Here is a 17,967-nt window from a genome sequence, read left to right on the forward strand (position 1 = left end):
TTTACCTGGCCAGCTGCAGCTCCAACACCTGGCTCGGGTTACTTGAGTTTATGTAGGGAGGAGAAGCAGGGGCGGACCTGGACTCATGTATGTGTCTGTGTGTACACGCCTGGAGGAAGCACATTCTCACACACAATCTGTGACTGGGCAGGCGACTTCAGGAAGCCCAGAAAAAAAGTACTCCGGGTTCAAGCCACGCAGATTTTCTCTTTCTGTGTTTTAAAAGAGAGAAGAAGAAGAGGAAGACGTTCCATTTTCTTTGAGGTAGGACTTTTCATGCGCATTCCTGCAGGGAAAGTTGCCCCCCTAAAAAGTGACGTTATAGTCTGTTATGAGGGATTTAATGGCGAGGGAGTTTTTTTCGTGTTTGTTCTAAAACTAACGATCATCAGATGTTACTATTTCAGTAAGTCTGGTTTGCAACCATTGAACTGTCACATCCAGTTCCTAAACATGTCTGCATTTGGCACTACAGTAGTTTCATGTGCATTCACGTGACTTTATGGTCGCATTTTAGCACAATCAGACTGCTTGTGAAAATATTCCAAATATAGAAAAGTATTCACGATAACTTTGCCGTTTCTTAAAAAAATACTTGGGACTAGAACCTTGAAAAACATCGTTACAAATTTAATCGCAATTTTGAAATCAATTTGTTAAAGCCGACTTTTATATATTTTGCGGGCAATGGGTTAAAAATGTTAAATAAACAGTTCTAATGTTCACGGTTTGAAATTCTTCAGACTTTCCTGTGTGCAGTTTGTATGTTCTCTGTGCTTTGTGAGATTTTTTTCAAACTTCCTCCCACATTCCAAAACCATTAGGTCGACTGAAGACTATAAATTTTCTAGTTATCTTTTACCCTAATCAGGACAAGTTGAAAAACAATGGATGAATAGTATCACGAGGGGAAAAAAATCAATGCATGAAACTAATTTTAAATGCTGTGTTAGCGGAACACATCGGGACTTGTTCAGGACTTGAACCTGCAAAGATCTTAGTCCTGAAACTTGACATGAAGATTGACAAACATTCAGTTCACTGTCTTCTCACGTCTGCAAGCAAATCAAACCTGCTTGCAGAATGTCAAAGTGGCGCTCGGCCAAGTAGTGTGCGCCACTTGCTGCCACTTGTTGTTCTGTACAACAACACCACTTGCAAATTACTCCAGTCATAAATTTAGTCGAATTCGTTCCATGATCATGCCTGCATGTTAAATCATCTTTGCCATTTGAACTGACTGAAAATTTCATTTATCGATTTCGTAATAACGGCATTCAGTACATAATTCAATGAAATATGAAGAAATAATTAGAGGTGTGCTTAACTTCATTGTGGAACAGTAAAATATTATCAAGCAGACACAAACGAAAAAGTTTCACAACTACTGTTAGTAGTTGTACTGTTAATTTTTTTTTTTTTTTTTAAAGAGGATTATTGTTTGTTGTCTGTTTAAATGTGTTGCATCACTGGTCAAAATATGTATTGATGCTATTTGTTATGACATCTTTAGCGCTGCTATTATGTGTTAGCATACAATCTAGATGACCTTAAACTTAAATGTGGTTGTTTTAAATACACACGTTGCAGCTCTCATCCACTAAAAGTGATAGTAAACTACATGTTTTGATTTGAAAGAAGCAACCTAAATTGAAATGGTAAAACCCAGGGGAATAAGGTTTTACTGTAATAATGATTAGGTTAAGCCTCTGTGTTTTTTTTTTCCCATATGATTTTTACTGTGGTTTAAGAACACTCTGGGAAAAGTGAAACTTGCAGTTGAAAACGGTCAACATGTGTTCTCCACGGTTTTCCCCCAAAGTGGTTAATCACAGATGGGAGCGGCACACCAGCAACCCGTTGCCCCAAACCACCACTTGCTTCTGTGCACCAACACTGAACAAAAAAAAAGCGCACATAGTTCCTTGGAAGGGGAACATAAATTGCGGGAACCGACCTGCAAATCTCTGTAATGGCCCCCGCTTTGTTCGCTGTCTAGAAATGTTGACTGTGTGCTGCAACACTGAAAGATTCCTGAGTCGCATGGAGCGCACATAGCATGGCAGAGAATTTAGACTGAAGCAAAAACAACAAAACAAAATCTCATTGGTCATTTGCATTTCCAATTAAAAGACAAGAATCAATATATTCATATAAATCAATAAAATATGACTGATTATGCACAGTTTTAGTATGTACTATAGGCATGCTGAGATTCCAAACAACAAAGTTATGCTGCGGGTAGTTTTGCTTATCAATTTTAGGTTCAAGCAAGTCAAGAGTGAGTCGTATAAGACACCTTTAAATGATTTAAAAATGTAATGATGAAATATACTTAACATTCGGGTCACCGATTAAATATATTGATCCTATTCGGTCTAAAATAGAAAGACAAAAATGTTAGACTAACAATAAATAACACAACAAAGTCTTTTTTTTTATGAGGTAATGTCAAGCACCTCTGTGGCTCACCAGGAGAGAGTTGTTGTGAGGAACTAGGGCGTAACTCTTGTTTAAGTCCGCAAATAGAAAAGACTGACCGAGCCATTCTTGGTGGGTGACATGCGGAAATTGAGGATCTACTGCGAGTCACGTTGAAATTTGTCATGTTTCACACAACAAATACATAACCTACTGACCTATGAGATTTAGAACAGTTTTTGGGATATTTGGGAAGTCTTGCATTATTTAGTAGAAGCCATGCATAATTTAACCGGTCTTGTTTAAGTTGATACCATACAGGATTTGTGGAAGTCTTGTATGTGGTGTTAGACAGCATTTCATGGAATTTGAATATGAAATGATTTAGTGCAGCTGTGTCAAACATGCAGTCCATGGACAAAAACAAAAACAAAACACAATCTGCAGCTCTTCACCAAATGTAACTTTTTGCTCATTTTGTCCACTGGAGGGCGCACCTATGGCCACGTAATAGACATTCAACAATTTTTACTGTAATTTGGGATTTCATGAGTCATTTTTACTCTTATTTTGTCACAATCACAAAAGCGTAGCGCTGTCAGTGTGGAGTAAACATTTTTGACTGGCAAATTTGTTTTGAGAGGACCTTCAAGCAAATTTACAAATACGTCAAACACACTTTCAAATACGTTTGAACGTTCTCGCAAGTATGCCCAAACGCACTTGTACGCCAAATTCCAAAAACATAGCATTCGTTCCCATAATGCCCATGTGGTTTTGACGAGCACAACCTGTAAAATTACGGGAACATACTGTATGCCGTGTTTTTAGAATGATCTTACAACTATTTGCGAGTACGTTCCAAACTTTGTAGTCTACAGTTTGAATGTATTTGCCAGGTGAAAATAATAATTCTACAGGATTTGCATGTTAACTCTTTCCTTGCCAGCGACAAGAATTATCAAGTAAAATACTTGTCTGCCAGTGACGCCTGTTTATTTTTTTCTTTTATGAATAAGAGTGGTGACACTTGTGGCCAGTGCTCCTCTTATGGCATTATAGGAACAAATGCTATGTTTTTAGCATTTAGCCTCCAGGTATGTTTGAATGTATTTACAAGCACATTTGAACATATTTGCAAATAGATATGTTCAGACATATTTGCAAATACATTTGAACATATTTGAATATATTCAAAAGTGCTTGTGAATACATTAAAATGAGTTTGCCGGTCAAAAGTGTTTACTCCTCACTGGCAGCTCAACACCCGAGTAAGAAGTGGCAGATTACTCTGCAATATGATTATAATAAATGGGAATATGATCAGAATATACTTGTAATTTGCATTTAAAAAAAAACGGGAAACTGTAGAGGCACAGATAGGACTGAAACCGAGGCGGAGGAAGAAATTGGAAGGTTTGAATGAGATGAAGACTACAACACTGTCAAGGCAGCGATTGTACAAGGCACAATAGCAGACACACCCTGGTATTCTGCTTAACTAACAATTATTCCCCTTAACACTGACATATACAATCTGTCCATTCCATGTTTGTATGAGAGGGTGGGACAAACACCAGCCTTTGTTACGGTGGTGGAAACAATTCCGTGCTAAACGCTGGGAAAAGGAAGACCAAGGTGTTGCTTTTGCATATCCTCTTGAGAAATATCCTAAAGTGAATCAGCAGGTCATCTAACTGGGATGAGACCACATTTTCTGTCATTGTGTTAAACAATGGGTGGGGCTGTTAAGCAATAGTGAAGTGACATCAAAGTTATGCACAAAACAATGCATTGAATTGACAAAGACTCCCCACCTGTGTGGATTAGACGTATTAAGTAACCCAGACATATTATTAAGCAACTGTTTATGTGTGGAATGGCAGATATACTGTCTACAAACGACACCTAAGTGTTTCAAACGACTTTGAGATATTGGATTTTCATTGATTGGGGTGATTATTAATTTCCTTTAAATTGTCCTGCATTTGACAAAAGATCGTTTATTTTTTTTAAACAGACATTCATGGCCATGACAGAGGGCTGCTTGCATCCATGTATTAACTCATTAACTCCATCCTAACCCATTAACTACCAGGCCAGTTAAAATAGATTTTTGATTGCCAATTGATTGATCTATGACATCATCAAGGCTTAAACTGTTGCCCTCTGGTCGACGCTACAGGGCTCATACAAGCCGGGCAAACAGACTCAGAGACAGCTTTTCCCCTAGAGGTATTAACACTTCTTACAACAGAAAAAAACACACTGAAAATAACAAATGCACTCTGTTAAACTAGGTTTTTTTTTATTATATAATAATTATTAATACTGTATTTATTTAATATACACCATTTGTAGCAGCGCTCCCAATTTCATTGTACATCTATTCTTTTCTATTCTATTCTACTGTTGTTGATGGCTGTGAATGAGTTCAACTGGAGCCATTTAATGACATTGAATGAGGTAAACAATAATGGGCATAGATGTGAACCTTGGGGGACACCATAAGATGTAATTGCTCCTATTGGAGCAGTTGACCTCTGAGCGGCCTTTGAAAGTACTGTTTGTAGCATATAGCAATCTTTTGCTGCCACTAAAATAATTTATGGAACATGTTTTGAGTGTCATCTTACCACCTGAGAAAACGTCAGAGGGTGAATACCGCTGACAAGAAAAGCAAGGGAAGTTGACCTAAGTCATGTACAAACATTAGAAAGACAGAAAACAGTGCAGATATTGCAACAGCAAAACATCATTTTACAAATAAAGTTATTTTAAGCAAAAACATAATTTTATCATTTTTGTTACAGAAAATGTTGGGAAGATGACCTTAAAAAATAATGGCGTATTAAATTAATCTTATTTTGCGTTGGAATTGCTCAGTTCTGTTCAACATCAAGCTGTTAAATGTTAGATTTTTTTGTTTGTTTTTTTTATCACTACACGGATTTGAGTCACTTCCCGACGGTGGGCCAGTCTGTTGACCTGGAGTCCAAAGGAGCTTTGGACAGAGAACAAATAAACAGATGTTTTAGAGGAAGACAAGTTCCATAAGCGTTCCAGTAAACACAGACGGGGGTGAGCGGACGGCCTGGGGGGTGGTGTCGGGCCAGGAAGCCTCGGGGCAGGGCCAGGACGAAGCCTGTGAGTAATCTGGCTTTGTGTTACGCATTGCTCTTGACAAAGATAAGATACAGAATGTGTGTGAGTTGACTGTCTGCTACGGAATGCGACTGTGAGTCCCGCACAGGCCATCTTATCGATAGTCTGAACTTGTTCTCTTCCGAAGGGCCTGACTAATGTTAATCCGGATGTGACAGCTGTCAATCATTGTGCAACTTGTTCGCCTGCCGGGAAATATGCACACTCGTTTAATGTGATCTATAATCGGCAACTTTTAATGTTTGAAACCAGTTTTCCACATCAGTGGTAATCGAAAGCAACCAAGAAAGAATAAATACTATGTTGCCGCAGTAAACCGCCCCCCCATCACTGAAAATTATCTTTTTATTTAGCATCCTTGCGATCTGTGCACTCCAAGTAAAGCACAACAAAAATATCTTTTGCTCATTTTTGTCCAAGATACACATCCTTTTTTTTTTTTTTACATCAATGTCCAGAAATGCCCACAAAACATGCACAATTTTGGAAATAGAAGCCAAAAAAAAAAAAAAAATTGAGGACAAGTGAGTTTTAATAGCATAGCAACATTACAGCGCCCTGTGGAGGGTGGTGAGCAGAGTGCATTGTGGGTGTTTTAGACATGTTCAAGTCAAGCAAGCAACATGGCTGTTTTCTAAATTCTTCTCTGATTTACAAAAAAAAAAAAAAATCAGTCCCATGATGCCTTTATACTTGTGTGTGTATACATTATATATATATATATATATATAATATATATATATATATATATGACTATTTTGTCATTAACTACACACACGCAAAGGGTGTGAAAGTTGTCTAGGTTGTGCGTTTGCCCTTTGGGAAGAAATTTAATGGTTGTACATACCTAACAATTAGTGTGGCTTCTTTAAGTAGTGTCGAGGTGAAACCAGACGAAAGGAGAACAAGAGGCCATCCCAGTTGAAAGGTCCGAACTGGCGCCATCCTTAAACCTTTATTAACTGTACACAAAATAAGACAATTTAAACAGACACATAAAGGAGACTTTTTAAACATTTCTAATTTTAATACAAGCACAAAAAGAAGTCATGTACCAAATGTACAAATAAATAAAAAAACATCTACCACATTGCATTCTTAAATGACAGACTTGTTTTTTTTTTCATTCGTTATTGTCATAAGAGCAAAAAGAAGTTAACTGTTTTTACCAGTAAAATCCTGGGCTATTTCTATTTTTACTGGGCAAGCACCATTGATAAAATGCCTTACGAAAGTATTATCCCCTGTTAAACACTTTTGACTCTTTGCCACATTTTGTGAGGTATTCCAGATTTCTATCTTTATGTTTGAAGCCGGAAATGCGGCAAAAGGTAAACGTTCAAGGTGTCAATGGTGCCAGTCAAAATTACATTTGAAGTGGGCTGGCAGTGAATAAGTGAAGTCACACTTGACTAAACATATAATATTCTGTTTTAAATGAAAATGGTGCAAGTGTTTTCTTTTTTTTTAATAAATACTACGTAAATATATTTTCAGGCTTTTCCTATTTCGAATTTCTTCTTCATAAATGCTTTTTTTTTTCATGATGCTATTTTCCAAACACTTGGCCTTTGTTCTTCAACAGTATGTTAAAATTAAATGCATGCTAACAAGTAGTCCATCACGTTTCCTATTAAAAAAACAAACATGTCTCACGAAATGTAATTTGTTTATTCTACAAAAAAATGAGAGCTGTCCAAAAAGAGTCGCTTTGTTTTCCAGGAGCTGAACGTCGCTGCCTGACAGCCATGACTTCACAAAGCAGTTATGGCAGTAACCTACTGTGTGAGTCCACCCCCCCCATTCTTCATTTAATGACCCTGTCAATCATCCGGTTAGCATTGCGCTAATTGTCTGATTTGTGATTTGCTGTTCTCCAGTCCGGACTATGAACGATGACTTGAACGCATCGCTGGCCAGCGCGGACGAGCTCGACAGAGAGTTCAACTCCATGCTGAAGGAGGCCTCCACTGGACCCAAGGTAAACACACGCACACACACACACACACACACACACACACACACACACACACACACACACACACACACACACACCAAGCGATTGAGAACCACACATCTACAAATTTTGGGGGTTTCATGTATAGTATACTGTACACTATATTGTATTGTTTTCTATGTGTGTATATTTTTCACTTGAGCCACAAAAACATGGCGTGATTGTCAAAGAAGCAGCAGCTGGCCACAAGGAAAGGAAACCGGCAAGAGTGTAGATGATTTGAGAGTTCCGTTGGCAATAATCAGTTACTCCATTCACTGTGTTCATTTTGGCCACAGACTCTCCATGCTTTGCTTTTTAGCAACAGGTATATTTAAAATTAAAATATGTTCAAGTTGTGCATACTACTGTATCTTGGTACACGTTAGCAGTAATGTACAGTATTCCTTCAATAAAAATGAGACAATATACTGAGAAACAAAATAATAGCATACTAGGACTGCAACTGACAATTATTTGAATAATGTATTCATCTGCTGATTTAATTTAATTAAATTAAAAAAAAAGATGTTTTAATATGATTTCCTTTATTACAAATGAAAGCCAAAATATCAATCGTTGTTTTTCAAAGAAGTTTTGTTAATGTCTTCTTTTGACTCAATATATATCATCATTTGCTTTCATGCAGGACTAAAGAAATCCTGTCTCTAAACAATTTATCAATTACCATACATAATTACCGATTCATTTGGTAATTGATTAGTTGTCGATTTATTGTTGCACCTCGACATCATACTCTCTCCAACTGAGCTGTATCATATCGTATCGTAACCCCATTGAGTCGAATCGAATCATTCTGTTCTTGAAGCGGTTCACATCTCACGTATGGAAAAACCGTATCAAATTGTCTTTTATGGAGATTCATACCCTCTACTTTAGATGGTTTGCCTTTTTAGCTGATGCATTCATCGATTTGTAGATCAACTTCCATGTGAGACTCAGCCTATTTGTGTCCATGTTTGTGTCCATTTTGTCTTAGTAAGTCTTTAAAGTTATTAGCGCCCCACCCAAATACGAGAGATCAGTGGAAATGTCAGGATGTCCTCTACTAAGAACACTAGATCTTATTAAGGTAGCTCCAACATATATAAGCCAAAAATATCTACTAGAGTGGACACAGATGAATAGGATGGGCCTCAGGGATTTTGCGAGCCAACAATTTTGAACTGCACACTGCTCCTAAAAAAATTCTGTGCGTGTGCATTTACAGATTCCTCAATACCACATCTCTCCAACGTCCAGCACATCCAACACAATTAGGTCATCGAGTAGCTGGAGTAACATCAGTTCTTCGTCAACGCCTTACCAATCCAACACATCTACTCTCCACCCGATGGACTCCATGGTCACCATGATCAAAAGTGCACCAACCTCCCCAGTGCCCTCCATCAGCCCTCTTTCCTCGCCCAAGATCAGTCGGGCCACCTCGCCTCTGCCTCGTGGTGGTCCTGATGGGTACTCGTACCGCCAGATAAGCCCCAAGCATTCGCCTCACAGTCCGAGGCGGAGCTACGAGCAGAGTCCCCGTACTTCGGTGGGCTACGTGGAAAGGAGCCCGTCACCAAACCGCCAAGCCTCCTTGAACCTGCCATCGCCCTCGCCCAATCGGCTCAGCCCTTTCGACGGCCGTAGGTCACCTCGGCCTGACCGAGGCCCGTCGCCTTTGTCTTTTCAACATCCCGTGGCTGAAACCGGACCCAGGAATTTTGTTTACAGACAATCAGGTGAGTGCTGCTGTCAAACGAAATTTCATCACAGGCCATTTTGTAGTTAAGGTATCCCTCAGAGGTCAGTTTTCTGAGTTTTGCCACGCGACCTTTTCTCAAGCTGAATCGTGATTGGTTGTTACTTGAGCTACTAAAGTCAAGATACGATAGGCGACATTGTTGTCTTATAATATGAGAGACCAGACACCAGCGCTTGCGCCCAAAAACGTACAATTGACATTGGCTAGGGCTCACATTGCACATTTTCACATAAAAACACATATGTAACATACTACTTTGGGCTGTCGCATCTAACATTAGCGTTGTTAGCACGTCATGAGCACTTTAGCAATGACTTCACTCTGGAAGCACTTTGCATGACCCTAAACTAAACTTCAGTACTCTTACATGCTCAAAATAATCCAAAAATAAATATTATTGCTCCCGTGGACTTATAAATGATTCCTGGATCACTGGAAATGTAAAATAAAAACATACAAGTTAAACGTCTTAAAAACGTGTCTCTCTCTGCACTTATCAAAACACCAATACCATCTCAATGCAAACAAGTGAACTGCATTCATTGTGTCAACTCCCATAATTCTAAGACTCAAGGGTTTACGAGCGTTTTTTAAATTATTCTTTATATGATATCTTTTGATTATTAAGCACCAATGTAATTCTAAAAGTATTTATCATTTTTGATGCATTTTTGGAATGGGCTTGGAACGAATTAGGCTGTTTAGATGTAAAAAGCATGTAAAAAATAACCCTAACCCTACTTACGAAAAATTCACGTTACGAAATTACTTCCGGAACCAATTAATTTCATTAGTAGAAGTACCACTGTACTGGAATATAATTTAAATTCTTTCTTTGTACAAAATCCACACAAAAATGTGTTAAGTAAACATTCCGATTTTTGTTGGCCACGCCGTCGACATAGCAAGGACGGTTCACATTGCTTAAGAGGGTGGAGTTGCTGCTGGATTGGTGTGTGTTTTTGTGGAACTGATGATTTTCACAATCTCCGTGGAAACATACAGACACAGCAGTAGAACAGGTTTGCAAAAGTGACGAGAAAACCCACTTCAAAGCTGGCATACTCACCCTGTATTTGAAGAATGCCAGTGGGCACAGCATGGACATGAAACCACAGTAGATCACAATATTTAACATTATAGGCTAAGTTACACACCCTCTTGAAATTGGCTCACATTTTATTTCTATTTTTTATTCCTCGCACTTGTTGACATTCATCTCCTTCCACATAACCATTCAGATTCACACCATTCTAATATCAACATGTTGCAAAAAATCCTGTCATGGGGGCTAGTATTGTTCTCATTCCAGATGTTCACAGTTTTCTGAAAATTCAACATTTTCACCCCAAAATACCGCATTCATTTCCAATGACGCAGTTTCTCATTAAGGTAATCAGTCATTCCAATTGCACATTTAACATTGCACATTTAAATAGCTTCCATTTTAAATTAAGATCATTCAGCTTTTCCAATTTGCCGCGGTAACAACGTCAAAAATTCCCACTGACAACAAAGTCAAAATTCTTTTTCATTCTCAATGACACAGTCAGGAAAACAGATTCAGGTATTTCCCATTACAAATTCTAAATGTTCACCTCACTCAATTCCCCTTGGAAATGATTTAACACGGCAAATTTCCTTGAAATGGCCAAAACTAAGTCGAGTTGAAGAATTTTGTAGGCGGAACATAGCAAGGGCCATTAAACATGACATTTTAAAAAACTAAGTTAAGAAGTTCATTCCTGTCCAGTGTACCTCAGAACCGTTTGGGTGTGGGGTTGTGCGGGCTGGTTTGCCGCTCCTATTAACTGATTCTATTTGTTTTTTTCCTGTTGTGCGCTTTCTCCCAGATGAGGGTGTGCAGAAGCAAAAGAGTCCAGGCAAGTGGAACGAGACAGATCTAGACATGTCCTTCGAAAGCAAGCCTCATCACACCTACGACAGTTAGTGTTCACTTTGTACTTTCTGTATGGGCCAAATGAGCGAAAAAAGTGGTCAAAAGGGCCTATTGTGTTGTCGTTCCAGAGAGTGAGTGGATCAGAGCCACCGTGCCTAACAGTCACTGGAAAGAATCCAATCTGGATGGCCCTCCCCCGGCCCCCAGCCCCAAAAAGGTGCGTGCTGCACATGATAGAAGTCATTCTTGTGCAAGTCATGAATCATAAGTCTTAACCTTCATGTTTGAAGGAAGTTCCAAGTTACTGTGATAAAAATCAAGCAAAGAAAAGTGAAGTCAGCCACGTCTACTATTCCCATTAACTGCAATTATAAAAGACATTCATTGTTCAGACAATATTTTAACAAATTTTTTGGTGGTATTTATCTTTTTTTTTTTTTTTTTAATTTTGTTGTCCAAAGAGAATGATGAAAAAAAATCTCAATATACCAGTATATACTGTACATAGTTTGGCGTCCCTAAACATTTTGAATGGTGTAAGTAAAATAATAATAATAATAATAATAATCATGTATTTCCATTAAAAAAAATAAATAAAAATGTCACCGACGGGTTGAACCGGCCCCCAATATTTTACCAATTTGGGCCTTTGGAACGTCAAACTCTATGGGACAACTAGACTGCCTAGAAAAAATAAACAGAGTGGTAGTAGAGCAATAAACTAGACTAGTTGTAAGATAATTTGTTAACTATATTGCGGTTCAAAGTCCTTGTAACTTATTTATGAATAGTAAATGACTTGATACATATAACATGAGCGCTCACCACAAACCGTTGCTCCTGTCTTCGTATTCAGCAACAGAGCCAACTTCAAGTCAAGTCCTTGGTGGCTATCGCTCTGTTTCAGGTGAAAATCACATTGCAATCCGGTCAAGAAGTCTGAAATAAACCACGGACATTGTTTTCCATTGTTACGCCGGGATAAAATGGATCCAATCCTGCAGGATTGGATGAGTTTGTTCATGCTTATCCTGCAAAAAACATCAGTTATAACTGTTTTTCATTCAGAAACTGTATCATGGGCACACCCATCCTTGAAAAGGGTTTTCCAATAAAGGTTATGGAGAAATCTTCCAAACCACATCTCCTGGCATCACTAGCAGAAAGAAACATCAAGACGATATGGGCGTGGAATCATAAAATTGGTTTCCTGGGAAAATTCAGGGAGTGTTTTAAAGGCATCGATAGAAGAAGCTGCCAATTTTAAAATAACACAGAAGTGAATTGTATTTGGTACACTATGCACGCAACATTGTGGAGTGAACACATTTCATGGTTTACTGCAACAAAAATTGACATCTCCACATAAGGCAAAATCGTCTTAAAAAACAGTTAAAAGACTAAACATCTGATTTCATCTATACTTTTAAATGTGTTGCTTATCTCAAAGCACATAAACTCTGGGTCCTAAGATTGACCCTTGAGGAACACCGCAGGAAGGGTTGACATTTGAGGGCTGAAAATCACAGAAAAGTGATTGCAAGTTTTAAGAGAGCAAACAATAGAAAGACAATAGTTTTTTCTTTTCAGAATCATCGTGCGCCGCCTGTTCATTTCCCCCATGGTTCCTTGCCCCGGAACACCCGGATGTCAGTTCTTCCGGACGTGGCTTCACCGACCCAGTCCCACCAGTACAACCCGCAACCTATAATCTCACGCATTTCCATTCCACCCATTGCCAAGCAGTCTCGTCAACGCAGGCCCATCCCGCTCTCCGTCATCATGCGTCTCCAGAACCCCCAATGGGGTGCCATATCCAACCGAACCAGCCATGGGGGGCCTCAAGGAGACATGTGGGAGGCTCCTTACCAGCCTGCCATATCCAGGAATTACTTCTTTAACCAGCCCACTATGCATCCGCCGCCTGAATTAAGACAGCCGGCCGTTTACAGCGATGGTAAAAAAATAAATAAATGAAAACATCACAGGCTCATTTATTGTCATTTGGGATTACAATTGAAAATGAATCCCTAGATCATTCATATAATAATAATAAAAAAAAAATGTCTTCCTTCCTTGCAGCATTGAACCCAGGTGACATTGATGCCGAGCTGTCCCGATTGGACTTAGTTCACCACATGCCTATGATCCACGAGGGCGAGCCTAGCACCCCCCAGGGCCCTCCCCGGCCCCTCAGTCCTACCCGGCTACAGCCCGTGGTGGCCCCCGAGGCCCAAAGCGAGGAGATTCCCGACATAGAGGAGCTGCTGCGCATCCGCTCGGAAATCCCGCGACCTCTGAAGAGGCGCGGCTCGGTGGAACAGTCGCGGCCCCTGAAGAAGGCATCGCAATACGAGCCCAACCAATACAAGAAGCTCATCAACAAGCTCTTCCAACGCAAGGAGCGCCGGCACAAGGGGGAAGGAGGTGGAGAACAGGGGAGCGAGACCAGCAGCTCCTCAGAGGGAGAAGACAGTGTTGCGCTTCCTCCACCACAGCCACCCCAGACCCCCAACCCCCAGGACTACAGAGTAAGAAACCAGAAACTATCTCCACCTCTATACCGTTATTATGATAAAGTTCTGAAGCTATTTGTTGTTGATTTGGCTCTCATCTGAAAAGTACAGGAGAGGCAATTTGAATTCATGTTAGTTTTAAACTAGTGATGGGAAAATGGAGCTTCATGAAGCACCTGTGTTATTGTTTTACTCCAATAGATGGGGCTCTTGGTTTAAAAATAAAAAGTAGTGCAGTGCAAATGTATTAACATTTTCCCTGCTTCTTTGAATCAAAAGTGTCATAGTCAAAAAATATCCCAAATTTTAAACATTTGGCAGGCCACAGCATCTGGTATTATCTTTTATGTTAGAATTTTACGAGAGATATACCTTTTTTTCAAGGTCAATACCGATTTTTTTAGTATTCTGTGGCAGATAAACATCACGTTGATTGTCAAAATATTGATTATTGGCCGGCCAAAGAATAGATCAAGCCCTAATTTTTACATCTACTGCATTTTGAACACAAGTCAAGGTAAAAATTGTGACAAGCTTTTTGCAGGCCTTATAAAACAGCACATAGCCTGTATGTCTGCCCATTATACATTTGAATCACCTTGACTGTCCCTTCAGAACTACCATTCCATCTTGAGGGCAAACCGGGAGCGCAAAAGTTCAGGAAGACGAGCTCGTCTGAGCCCGCTGGTCCTGGCGCTGGACGGCGCGCTGGTGGGCGAGCTGGAGACGGTGCAGCGGGCCGTCCAGGAGGTGCTTATGCTAATGCTAACATATAGCATTACTAACATTGCTGGAGATTGAGACAAAAATGTCTCCACGCAGAAAAGCATTGTTATTATTACGAACCGGGAACTTTCTGCATTCACGCAGATGCCGGACCCGAGCCAGCCGAACGACGAGGGCATCACGGCGCTCCACAACGCCATTTGCGGCGGCCATTACAAGGTTGTGGACTTCCTGGTTCGAATTGGCGCCAACGTCAGTGCTCCGGACAGTCACGGATGGTAAATATCTTCGTGTCCTAAGAAAATCTCAGTTTTCATCATCACATTTCAAGGAGGTCCATTTATTGTGGCTTTCTCACAATATGTATTTGCACATTAGCCACTTTGCGCTGAGAAACTGCTAGTTAGCTTGCTAGCCTTTTTGCAAACTCCAGTCACGAGGGCAACGGCCAACATTTCGTGCCCGACAGGACTCCACTACATTGTGCGGCGTCTTGCAACGACCGACCGCTGTGCGAGTTCCTGGTGAGGAACGGCGCAGCCATCATGGCCATGACGGAGAGCGACGGCGCCACGGCCGCACAGAAATGCGATCCGTACGCCATCGGCTTTGAGGAATGCGAGAGCTTCCTGAGAGGTGAGACATACGCATACACTACATAAGTCTGTGAGATGCTCTTCATGGTTGTGCCTTTGATGTTAATTTCTGAATCCTTAGGTGTCTTTGATGCTGATTTCAACATGTTTGTGTTTTTGGTATCAGAATACATTCTGTGTCTACGATGCTTTGGGTATCAATAATAATTCAATGTGGTGTCTTTGATATTAGTGACCGTACCGCTACATGTTTGTGTTTTTAATGTTTCTATCAAAACGTAATTTGTGTCTTTGATTCCAGTTTGTGTCGAGGATGCGAAACAAATGTAATGTTTGTCTGTGATGCACCTGTCTGTGCCATAAATATTACTTTCAATCCTCAATGTTGTGTCTGATGCTAGTGACTGCATTTCTACGTTTGCTTTTAAAGATACCATCAAAATACATGTTTTGTTCGTTTATGTCTGCTCAACAGATCTAATTGTCTGGGATGCACTCTTTCAGAATACACATAGATGTTTAAAATGTTACTTTCTGTCTGTGTCTAAGATGTTATAGACCTTGTGTTTTTGATGTTGCTATCTGATTCCACGTTTGTGTCTTTGATGTTGCTATCAGGCGTGGAGGAAGCGATGGGAATAGAGAACAGCGGCGTGCTTTACGCCCTATGGAGTTACCCGGCCCAGGCTTCCGATGAGCTCACCTTTCGAGAGGGGGACATGGTCACCATCCTGCAGAAGCCTGATGGCTCCGACTGGTGGTGGGCCTCGCTGTGCGGGCGAGAAGGCTTCGTGCCCAACAACTACTTTGGGGTAAGACTTCTTCGTGATATAATGAAATATTTCAAACTACATTTATGGGGCCACGATGATATCAAATATTGTGTGGTTTGTTTGTCTTTCTTTTCCTCAGCTATTCCCCAAAGTTCGACCAAAATCCCTCTCCTAGCTGAGAAAGAATGGGTCAAGCGTCACACATAATGTAGTGTGAGTGCATCGGTGTTACATGTGGTGTATCAGTCAAGGACAGTTGAAGGACGAGTCAGTATTGTTTTTTTCTTGTCACTTTGCTATCAGTTGCTTTCACACTTCCACTCACTCACTTATCTTGGAATGTCGGATAGCTTCCAGTTTGGCAATGGTAATTGACCTCATGATCTAAAGTACTTTTTAAAAATAATTTTACAAATTGCTTTTCTTTCATCCTTTTCCGTTAATTTCAATACTCACGTCAAAAATGTCAGCGTGTGATATTTTTGTATTCTGCCTGCTTATGTGACTGGAAAGGAACTATGAAAAAAGAATGTATGTAGAGTATATAATGTGTTTTTGTGTATAATGTGGGAGAAGGTTGCTTGAATTATTATAATACTGACTGTATACAGTCGAGATGTTGAATGAGAGTGCAATGTCCAGTACTGACCACAGGGCGGCGTTATCTAGTCATGTAGTATTAATAATGTTCCTTTGTAATGTGATCAATAAACATTTTCTTTGCTGTCTTTTTTCCCCCTTTTGGCTCTTTGTTTATTTTTTTCTTGGAGTGCGATAAAGCTAAAGCCTATCCTGCATACAGTACAGTAATTTGGCAAAAAGGTACACCCTGCACTGGTCTCTAGCTAATCACAGGGAACATGCACAAACAACATTTACAGCGACAGAAATTTGGAGTAATCAATGAACTTAATATGCATGTTTTCTTGGCGCGAGAGAGAAATGTGGAATGCTAGGCTGCGGGTCATCAATGTTGTATACTTTGCCTTTTAACTATTAAACACGCATTGAGTGGAGTTTGAGTATTGAGAGGGATGTTCTGCCGCTAGGAGAGTATGAATGACATGAGAATGGACCACTGCTGCATTATTTAGTGAAAAACAACAACAATGTGCTGTTAATGTGTGAGTTTGCTTGTGGTAGCTCATAGACACTATTACAAGATGCTTTTGCCTTCTTGTGCAACCGCTAGTGGATTCTATACATAATAAATATTTTGTTTTCATGTTTGCACCATTTTGTACAGCAGGTGTTGCAGGTTTAAGTGAAAAGCACAAACACTAAATAATGTTATGATGCTTTTTTTTTTGGGGGGGGGGGGGGGGGGATTAATTTCTAAAATGAGTACATCAGTCTGCAAATGGAAAACTACTAATGTAAAACTAGTAATTGTTGCCAAGCCAACAACTATATTTTCTGAAAAAATTGATGAATATCTAAAGAATAACATACATTTATTATTATTTTTACCTAAAGTGATGAGAAGCAAAGGTAAGTTTGTTATAGCACACAGTATTATGCAAAAGTCTTAATTTAAGTGGCTCCTGCCTTCAACAAGAACTTGCCCCTTCCAAGATGGCCACCACATCCAATACATTTTTATCTTCATACTGAAGTCAGTTAAGACACTTCCGACATATTATGAAAGAAGAGTGTCGAGCCTGGCCTGCATGGATAGAAACTAGTATAGCATATTTAGGGACTTGAAGTTTCTCAACAAATTTAAAGACAGGCTTAAGTGAAGACTAAACTTGCTGTATTAAGAATGTGATTATAGTGGAGTGACTTGTTCCACTTGCTTCTTCGGTGAAGGATATAATGACTTATGAGTTTGAGTCCAGAGTAGTGGAACTCATTCATTGCCATTGACGTCTATAGGCGTCAAAGATCCAGTTTAACTGAGCTGGCAGCCATTGAATGAGTTGATAGCGACCCACCTGGTAAAACCTCCACTGTTCTCAGTTGGAGAAGAAAAAAAAATGAACAGACCAAGTCTACCAGGTATGCATGAGCCTGGCCAGTGAAGGGTCTGCAAGATACAGAACTATTGAAATTCTTAACTGTGGCCTAAAATGAACATCTAAAATGTGTCTATTGATGCAGGCG

General features: G+C 39.8%; 1 protein-coding gene across 2 annotated transcripts; it reads left to right on the forward strand.

The window, feature by feature from the left end:
* The first annotated feature begins 107 nt into the window (after nucleotides 1-107).
* On the forward strand, nucleotides 108-16,589 carry ppp1r13l (protein phosphatase 1, regulatory subunit 13 like). 2 transcript variants are annotated; one of them, XM_088427208.1, is made up of 13 exons: nucleotides 108-264; nucleotides 7,309-7,371; nucleotides 7,467-7,567; nucleotides 8,814-9,327; nucleotides 11,204-11,296; nucleotides 11,379-11,467; nucleotides 12,841-13,207; nucleotides 13,333-13,781; nucleotides 14,382-14,516; nucleotides 14,637-14,770; nucleotides 14,962-15,128; nucleotides 15,707-15,900; nucleotides 16,001-16,589. In XM_088427208.1, exons 2-13 carry the CDS (start codon nucleotides 7,335-7,337, stop codon nucleotides 16,034-16,036), a joined length of 2,316 nt encoding a protein of 771 aa, XP_088283334.1. In that variant the 5' UTR covers nucleotides 108-264; nucleotides 7,309-7,334; the 3' UTR covers nucleotides 16,037-16,589. The 2 variants fall into 2 exon arrangements, with proteins under 2 accessions (XP_088283334.1, XP_088283336.1); XM_088427210.1 differs by lacking the exon at nucleotides 108-264 and adding an exon at nucleotides 5,505-5,568.
* Nucleotides 16,590-17,967: the final 1,378 nt, after the last annotated feature.

The sequence above is a fragment of the Hippichthys cyanospilos genome, chromosome 11, assembly GCF_059441005.1.
Source record: "Hippichthys cyanospilos isolate Australia breed blue-spotted pipefish chromosome 11, RoL_Hcya_1.0, whole genome shotgun sequence".
Classification (NCBI taxonomy): Eukaryota; Metazoa; Chordata; class Actinopteri; order Syngnathiformes; family Syngnathidae; genus Hippichthys; species Hippichthys cyanospilos.